Source organism: Squalius cephalus (genome assembly GCF_949319135.1).
Source record: "Squalius cephalus genome assembly, chromosome: 17".
Taxonomy (NCBI): domain Eukaryota; kingdom Metazoa; phylum Chordata; class Actinopteri; order Cypriniformes; family Leuciscidae; genus Squalius; species Squalius cephalus.
The window spans coordinates 793,711-803,685 of record NC_137138.1 but is presented as its reverse complement, the minus strand read 5'-3'; the positions used below and the strand labels follow the sequence as shown (position 1 = coordinate 803,685).

At 39.7% G+C, this 9,975-nt stretch overlaps 1 protein-coding gene across 1 annotated transcript; it reads left to right on the top strand.

Moving 5' to 3' along the window:
- The first annotated feature begins 2,634 nt into the window (after positions 1-2,634).
- Positions 2,635-9,394, top strand: oaz1b (ornithine decarboxylase antizyme 1b). Its single transcript, XM_079847227.1, is given in 6 exon segments — positions 2,635-2,847; positions 5,818-5,869; positions 5,871-5,957; positions 6,535-6,707; positions 7,629-7,714; positions 8,559-9,394. Coding segments are annotated over 6 exon segments (657 nt in total). The 5' UTR covers positions 2,635-2,719; the 3' UTR covers positions 8,690-9,394.
- The last annotated feature ends 581 nt before the right edge of the window (positions 9,395-9,975 follow it).

Genomic DNA, 9,975 nt, shown 5'->3' with positions numbered 1-9,975 from the left:
ACTGTGACACGAGTCCCCATGAGTCTGTGTGCATTCAGGTTGAAGTCCCCACCGGGATAGAAAAACATGAACACACACACACACACACACACACTCGCCTCTCTCAGCTGAACATCAGTGCGCTGGAGTGGACACTCGTCTGGAGCCTCACGGCATGGAGACACATGAAGCACATTCCTGACATACAAGAAAAAATCATGTCATAGGACATAAAAAGTCTAAATTATGACTTTTAAATCATTTAGTTTTTGTCAATTTCGACTCATAATTTCAACTTTTTATGTCATAATTAAAAAACATTATGCAATAATTCTGACTGTCATAATTTAGACTTTTTAAGTCATAATTTTTAACAATTTAAGGATTTGTTTTTATTTTTTAGTAATAATTTTGACTTTTTGGCTTTTTATGTCATAGTTTGAACTTTTTATCTCAATTTCAACTTTTTAAGTAATCATTTTGAATGTGTATGTCAATTTCAATTTAAATAATTTTGACTCATAATTTCAACTTTTTGTCTTAATTTTCATAATTTATGTCATAATTTTGACTTTTTATATAAAACATTTGGACTTTTTTATATACCTTTGACTTTTTATGTCACATTTTTATTTTATTTTTATGCACTAATTTCGACTTTTTAAGTAATAATTTAAACTTTCGTTATAAATGTGACTTCATGTCATAATTTCCGGTTCTTGTGCCATAATTTTGACTGTCATCATTTTATGTCATAATTATGACAGTCTACCAGGGCATGATTTTTTTCCTCATGTGGCGGAAATGGGCTTCCATATGCATTTAATCAAATTGCTTAGAATCATGATAAATCTGTGAAAACAATTAAATGTATACAGTATGAACATGATTAAAATATGGCTAGAGATACATAACAGTAAAACAGTATATAATTCCACACCGTATCTGAACAACAATATATAGGCCTATTGTTGTTTATTCAGCATAAGGCGAGAGACATGAGAGATATGAGAGACTTTGTGCTCACGTTAATCCTGATGTCTGTCTGTTGTTGGGGAAGTTTGAGTCAGATTTACTGGAACTACAGTAGCGTGTCTATGCAAGCGGCATAAACCAGTTATAGAATTAAATCACCTATTAACAATAACGTCTGCTCTTTTCTCGCAGTGCTCGTGCTGTCTGATGTTTGGACATGTACTGCATGTCTAGTGCAGTTTCTGATGTCAGTTTGATCATCGCTTCTCTGTGAGAGAACAGCTCCGTTTATTGGACAACAGCGACACCCAGTGGCCGCTCACAGATACTGCAGCCTGTTACTAAACTGAGCATGCGCAGTGTGCAACGTCATGATCACAGTTTACAAACAACCCCACACTGAATGAATAAATAATTCTAAAATAAATATGAAATATATGAAAATAGTACATAGATAATGATGTATTGTATAGCTGAGACAGAAAGCTGTATCACACCAATCCGATCCGGATGACTACTGTAACCTCAGGATAAAGATGAGACAGACTAATATCAGCCTAGATGCCATTCTTCTTACGGTGTAACAGCCCAATGTATGCAGCACTTGAGTCAGTGGATGATGGCATGAGCGATTGGTTTAATGCTTTATGACCTCAGTAAACACAGTAACAGTAAATGCGTGGTGAGTTACCACAGTCTCGCAGATAAAGAGTGTTCAGCATTAAAACTCTCCTGATTCTCGTCTGTCTGCATGTGCAGATGTGGAGAAGTGAAGATTGTGACCTCATGACTTTAAATGGTAGAAAATACAATACAGGCTTGACCTTTAAACCCTAAACCAGAGGATTTGACTCAAGTGGAACCATTTACTGTACAGTTGCTGTAGAAGCCAATAGCACATTACTTATTTTATAACAGGAAAAAATAACTTTACCATCTTCCATGTCTAAAAAACAAAGTAGTTTCATATATATATATGACAATAACATGCTATTCAAGTTCTCATGCACATAAATAAGGTGTGAAAGCAGAACAGCATTTGCTTCCTCTCAGTAATGTTCTAATATTTATAGCTCCTGCTAATGCCAAATATCTTATGATACCAGTGTAAAGTGGTCTAGTCAGTGACAAGAGTGCATATTCGTCTAAAAGTAATGTATTTTCAGCTTCAGAATCATTAATAGTGTTATTCTGGTGTCTCTATTGTCCTGCTTTGGGTTTCCAGCACCAAGTCCAAGCCTATTCATTTACACACACACACACACACACACAATCTGTATCAAATTCAGCATTTTAATCAACAGTACATTTTTTGTTAACCTTTTCATATGAGAGACAATAGCATGTTCTCAAATGCACATAAACAAGGTGTGAAAACATCACATCTCACACACGCCTCAGTCAACAGACTCGAAGGCAAAACAGCGTTTGCTTCCTCTCAGTAATTTTCCACTCTCTGAACAAACCAAGAGACCGAGCGCACTATGGCGAAGGCGTGACTCATGCATATTAATCACGCCAGCAGCCGTACGCTCATCCGATTGGCTGAAAGCGCTGCCTGTTGAATATTGAGTCCCCACGTGACCGGACGCTCGAAGCCTGTTGCGTAAGGGCCGCGATGACGAGCTGATGAATATTCATGAGCACAGCCTTCGCCATAGTAGCGCTGCGCGTGCTTTAATGCGCATCTCCTCCTCCGGGTCTTCACTTACTCGCTGACCGCAGAAGAGCGCACACAGGCCGGCGTGAACTCTCCCGAGGCCGGATGGTAAAATCCAACCTCCAGCGGATCCTAAACAGTCATTGCTTTGCCCGTGAGAAAGAAGGAAAGAAACAGTGTGAAATCAGCATCATGGAGGCGCTCAGTAACAGTATTAATGACATGATGGGCAGGTGAGAGAGAGAGACTTCTACCCCGCTAACAGCCCGTTTACTCACATTTTACAACTTAAAAATCTCCATATGACAATATAAAGTCATTATAATAAGGGGCTGTTGACTTAATTGTGCGGTTTAATGGGGGGTTTAGTGGGAATTATTTCCTCACAGGGGCCTGAAGGGCTAATGCTAATGCTAGCAGATTTTTTTTTTTCTAGTGACGCTATAAACTGTTTTGGTCATCTAACACACACTGAAGTACATCTGTAAAGTTTTAAAAGTGTTGGAAACCCGTCATCATGTCACGTTAAGATGATAAACTGAAATCTGAATGAAGGAAATGTGGCCTAATAAAATGTATCCCCTTAAATTCGCGGTCACACGCCTGACTGGTGTCGTTATAGCGCATATTAGGCGATAAACGCGTGTGTTTTCACATCTCGGTGAATTATGGACGCGCTTATCGTGTCAGTTTCGATGTAAGGTATTTTTGTTTTGAGATTTGACGTCGAAGGCCTCGCTCTTTACACGTACGTCACTTCGACGTCATGACGTCACCGGGCTCGTGCCTTTGATCGCGCCGACGAGTGTGTTTGTTGGTTATATTTTATTTTTCCGTATTGTACATTGAAATGAGATTCGGTGATGTGTATGATCGCGCTGATATATTTTTTTAATCTGATGTATATAAAAAAGTAGATATATAAAAACAATTATGAAAAAAATTTGACACAATAACGCGCGATGGAAATCATTCGCTTATGACCGGAAGTACATTAATTTATTGTGCAGCAGACGTCACTGTTGCATAATCGATCTTTTATGACTTTATTACCCATATTTCTGTGCTTTGACTGCACGTGAACATGAGGAGAACCGCTTGGTGACGTCACGTTTTAAAACATCAGGTCATTAGAGATGAGCAGCAGTGAGTCTCCTTTATGTGGGATAAAGCATGGAAAATTATTACTTCTTCATCCAATAAAATACATAGGATTTATCCAGTTATGCATGTTTTGGAAATATTTAAGCTGAACATTTCAGATAATTCTGTGGACTGGAAACTACAACATTAGCGTTTTTTTTTATTGTATTTGCAGGATTTAGAAACCTATATGAACAATAAAACTGGAGTGTATAATAGAAATTTGTGTATTTCATTGGTTTTGTTTATTTTCAGAACATTTTGGAAAGTGAAGAACAATGCAATTATTTATTTTATTATAAAAACGGCATGCACGTGCAAACCGAAGTTCTTACGCTTCATCAATGACGTTAATGTTCACATACACTGTTAGAGCACAACAAAACTGCCTGAAATAAAATTAAAATAAACACCTGAAAATATAAAAGTTAAAACTTCAAAAGGCCATTTTTTACAGTGTGTCTGAAATAATAAAGTTGGTTAGAAACGCATCAAAGTTACTAAAGTAAATGAAAGCTAATATAGTATGTATTTGTTCTGGCAGCTAATGCCGCTAATAAATGGTATATCGCATAATGAAACACAAAGATGCACATAATTATAAAAATGTGCATAAAAAAATGTGCCTTTTTAAGAAGACATGCATATAAACTAAGATGGAAAGACTATGACAGAATAAATGAACACAGGTCATGTGACTGCGATGGAGGACCGAAGCCTGATCGTTAGGGCGGCGCGATCATCACACAAGTGGAGTTGTAATTACGACGATCATAGTTTACATTGACTGATGTTTTGAATGGCTTTAAACAAGATGAAAACACTCTTCCTGAGAACTGGTATTGCTTTTCTACAGCATTAAGCCTCAGATGTCAAATATTAAAAATTTTAATATTTAAAGAAACCAAACCGAAGTAAAAATATGCATGTTATTCTAAAACTAAAATTAAAACAATGTTGGAAACCGTTAAGATGCGCTGGAGAAAGAGAAACTCATCTTACACACACAATAATATTAGTGGACTTTTATTTTGGTAATTGCGCCTTTGAACGATTACATAATTGTGGCGTCCGTAATTGTAATCGCGATTACAGATTCGATTAAATCCTAAAGTTTGTGAATCTGAAAAAAAAAAAGTTTTTGAACATAAACATTCATAGATACAAAGAATTTATTTTGTGCGAGACGTTTGATGACTCATGCTTCCCTCCGCTGCGCTAGTGTGTTGTTCCCTGTTATCGCTAGTTACGCGCATTTACACGTTACGTTAAGTGTGAGGTACTGTGTGTTGCCATGACGTTCACACACGCACGAAACTACTACGATGGAACCTCAACGCTACACACACACACACCCACACACACACCGTGACTGTACTCTAAAATGATCTGACATTAACTGCATGGATTTGACTGAATAGAGTTGGGCTGAGCCTCAGCTAATGTCGGATCATTTTAGAGTACGGTGTAGATGTGCCGAATATTCTTCAGTTTATGCAAAAACAGAAAAACACCGAATAGAATCTCAGATCTCTGTCACAGTGTGTTTGCAGTGTGTGGACACAATGAAGTGGACACAATGAAGAAAACACTTTCACTGCTTCTTTGGCCTAAACACTCAATAATCAGGCCGTTTGGATTCTCTGAGCACTGTGATGTCATAATGCTCATGCTCCGCCCACGACCGCTGACGGACTGTCCCGTATTAGCATAGATTTAAAGAGACATGCACCTCATTATCATTTAAAGAGACATGCACCTCATTATCATTTAAAGAGACATGCACCTCATTATCATTTAAAGAGACATGCACTGAAACGGGTCGCTGTGGACAGAGCTGTTCTTGAGGAGGTAAAAGGTGTTTGACACAAACATTGAGGAATTTTAACCACAGTATATTACACACTTTACGCGAACACCCTGAAGAGTCGCACCGACTTGTGGAGAACGGGCGTCCGATGACCCCTTTAAGTCCTTGAGTTCTAGGGTATCGCCTGCGATCCCATGCTGATGGAGCGGATCTGATGTGTGTGTGTGTGTGTGTGTGTGTGTTTCCGCAGTGTGTCCGTGTGCTGTAGTAGTTCCACTGGTCCAGGGCCTCTGTGGTGTTCCTGATGCCCCTCACCCACCTCTGAAGATCCCAGGTGGGCGAGGGAACGGGGCACGGGATCACACACCCGCAGCTCAGCAGCTGTACTCGGTGAGAACGCACGTCACATGACCGCACGTCACATGACCTCTGATCACATGACCTCTGATCACATGACCACGCGTCACATGACCACTCGTCACATGACCACTGATCACATGACCACTGATCCACTGCTCTTAAGGGTTAATTCACCCAAAACATGTAAATTAGCCCACGGTTCACTCACCCTCAAGTCCTCCTGGGTGTGTGTGACGCTCTTCCGTCAGACGAACACACAGTTACAGTAAAACACATCCTGCTCTTCAAGCTTTATAACGGCAGTGAATGGAGGATTTTGAAGCCCAATAAAGTGCATCCCTCCATCATTAAAGTGATCAGACTCTCGCACGAGTCGGCTTGCCGTCTGCTGATGCTAGTTATTTTAGTGGTTAAGTTTTAAATATGGATATTTGTCTTCTAACCCTGGAGGCGTATGGATTATTGTTATGATGGAGGGATGCACTTATTTGGGCTTTAAATCCAAGTGGCCGTTCCCTGCCGTTATAAAGCTGGAAGAGCCGGTGCGGAGGCGGGTTTGAGGATCAGTGCTGATGTCTGCTACTCACGCCTGTTCTCTGGTCCTCAGGACAGGAAGTTGACTGTGACTGAAGAGCCGGCTGTGAGCGGGCGTCCCAGAATCCTTCACTTCCAGAGCCGGCCCACCGTGTCCCGGATCATCCAATGGGAGGCGGTGCTTCAGGGAGACGGCCTGTTCGTGGAGATTCCCTGCGACGCTTTCCCTGAGGGCAGCAAGGAGAGGTGACCCTAGCAACCGCACGCAACCCCATAGCAACGGCTCGATGATGCGGCAGAGGAGGAGTGAAGGATGAAAACTAGATTCAAATTAATGCAATTATTACATTCTAAATATATTGAAAACAAAAATGTTACAAGAAATAAGATGAATAAAAAAAAGATTGAATTTAGATTATTAATCAATATAAATTATATAATTACATAATGTATATTTAAATACATTTGAAAATAAATATTAAAAAAATATAGAATAAAATAATTATTCAAATAAAAATAAATAATATAAAGTAAATAATACAAATTAGGTTATAAATAAATAAAATGAATGCAAATTGGATTAAAATAATAGATGAAATTTAGTTTTAAAACTAATAATAAAAAATTATTTAAATAAATAACAATTTGATTAAAATAAATTATGGAAAAATGGATTTAAACAAATCAAATTATTAAAATAAAAATAAGATGTGTAAATATTTTTTTAACAAAATATAAAAAAAAAAAAGAGATTAAATAAATAATGACTTAAATAATAAAAATTATGTATAAATTAAATAAATAACAACATTAGATTATACATTTATAAATGAAAAAGTAAATATAAATTATATTTATAAATAAATGAAATTGTTTATAGCAAATTATAAAAATGATTTAATTAAATAACAAATATCAGATAGTAAAAAGATAAAAATAAATACAAATTAGATTAAAATATAAATAATACATAAAATAGTTTATAAAAAATAATAAAAATTGGATTAAAAAATAAATAATTATGTAACTCAATATAACAAAATATTTTCCCCATAATTTTTTTCACAGTATATCTCATTCCGAGCGTGTCGGATGTAGTTTGATGATGATGATGATGATGATGATGATGATGATGATGATGATGGTGTGTGTGTGTGTGTATTTCAGCTTCATCTCTCTGCTGGAGTTCGCTGAAGAGCATCTGAAGGTTCTCAGTGTGTTCGTCTGCTTTTATAAGAACCGGGACGACCGTGGTACGTGTGTGTGTGTGTGTGTGTGTGTGTGTGTGTATTCTGACCTGTGTGTGTGTGTGGGTGTGTGTGTGTTCTGTTCTGACCTGTGTGTGTGTTTTCTGACCTGTGTGTGTGTTTTCTGACCTGTGTGTGTTTTCTGACCCGTGTGTGTTTTCTGACCCGTGTGTTCTGTTCTGACCTGACCTGTGTGTGTGTGTGTGTGTGTGTGTTCTGATGTCCTGACGTGTGTGTGTGTGTGTGTGTGTTCTGGTGTGTGTGTGTGTGTGTGTGTGTGTGTGTGTGTGTGTGTGTGTGTGTGTGTGTGTGTGTGTGTGTGTGTGTGTGTGTGTGTGTGTGTGTGTGTGTGTGTGTGTGTGTGTGTGTGTGTGTGTGTGTGTGTGTGTGTGTGTGTTCTGATGTCCTGACGTGTGTGTGTTCTGACCTGTGTGTGTTCTGATGTCCTGACGTGTGTGTGTTCTGATGTCCTGACGTGTGTGTGTGTTCTGATGTCCTGACGTGTGTGTGTGTGTTCTGATGTCCTGATGTGTGTGTTCTGATGTCCTGACGTGTGTGTGTTTTCTGACCTGTGTGTGTGTGTTCTGATGTCCTGACGTGTGTGTGTGTGTTCTGATGTCCTGATGTGTGTGTGTGTTCTGATGTCCTGACGTGTGTGTGTGTGTGTGTGTGTGTTCTGATGTCCTGACGTGTGTGTGTGTGTGTGTGTGTGTTCTGATGTCCTGATGTGTGTGTGTGTGTGTGTGTGTGTGTGTTCTGATGTCCTGATGTCCTGATGTGTGTGTGTGTGTTCTGATGTCCTGACGTGTGTGTGTTCTGTTCTGACCTGTGTGTGTGTGTGTGTCCGCAGTGAAACTGGTGCGTACGTTCAGCTTCCTGGGCTTTGAGATGGTGAAACCGGGCCAGGCCTCAGTCCCCGCACGACCCGACGTGCTCTTCATGGCCTACAGCTTCGACAGGGACTCCTCGGATGAAGACTAGCGTCTGCTCTTCATCACACACTCCCTCTGCAGCCTGTAAACACACACACACACACACACACACACACACACACACACACACACACACAACCGTTTACAGGCTTCAGAGGGAACGAGTGATCGCTCTCGTGATGATGATGATGATGATGATGATGTCGTGTTTGACCTCTGCCCTCCTCAGTTTAACTTGTGCTTTTTGTTTATACATTTTCTGGAATGTACACACACACACACACACACACACACACACAAGGTCATTTATAGGTGTTTGGGTACGTTTTGATTTTGATTGGATATTATTCATTATTTCAGTATGCCTATGAAGTCTTGCTCTTCTGTGTGATGTTTATGGTTTATAGTTTTATTGTTTTGTTTTTTTACCTCAGAATGTCGTTTGTAGTTTTTCGACCGTCCGAGTCGGTGAACGTCGAGCTCTTTGAATGTGGTGTGTGTGTGTGTGTGTAACGCAACGACACGACTGGTACAAACCCCTGATGGAGAACCGAATCGATCACCCAAAGCTCTCGTACCTCTCGCCGGCTTTCCTTTATTGTGTATATGAGGAGTGTGTTCATGCTTGTGTGTGTGTTGGCTGTGCTGTTACTCGCATTCCCTCTCCATGGTTTATTTTCACGTTGTTTGACCTTTCACCTCTGTAGTGGTACATATACTGCTTCTGTGATAATAAAACCCTTATTTAAAGACAGACCCGCGTCGTGTGCTTTATCACCGGTGACACGCATCAGTTCAGGCTGAGATTGCTCTAAACTGAAGCTCGTCAGTGCGAGGATGATCACGTGTATACTGTGAGCAACAGTGCTGTGGTCTGAGCCTCAGTGACGGCGAGTCTCCAGCAGGGGGCGCCACAGGCCTCAGGATGATCCAGGTGTCAGGAGACAGACCAACACACACCTTCCCCTGATTCTGCAGCTCTGAGAGATCAATGCTGTGTGTGTGTGTGAGTGAGTGAGACAGAGAGAGTGTGTGTGTGTGTGTGTATGTGTGAGACCTGTAGGTTTGGTCACTGGTCACCATTTCTTTTAATCACTCTTAATGTTTGCAGTCTCTCTTAAACCTGTGACTCTGATTAACTGAAGGACAAATGTAGAAATCTGAGCTCATGAAAATGGCATTAATAACAATTAAACAACAATTTGAAAAATGGTTTTAGATGAAAACACTCAAACACACAATCACTCACTCACTCACTCTCACACTCACACACACTCACTCTCACACACACTCACACACACACTCACTCACTCACTCTCACACACACTCACACAC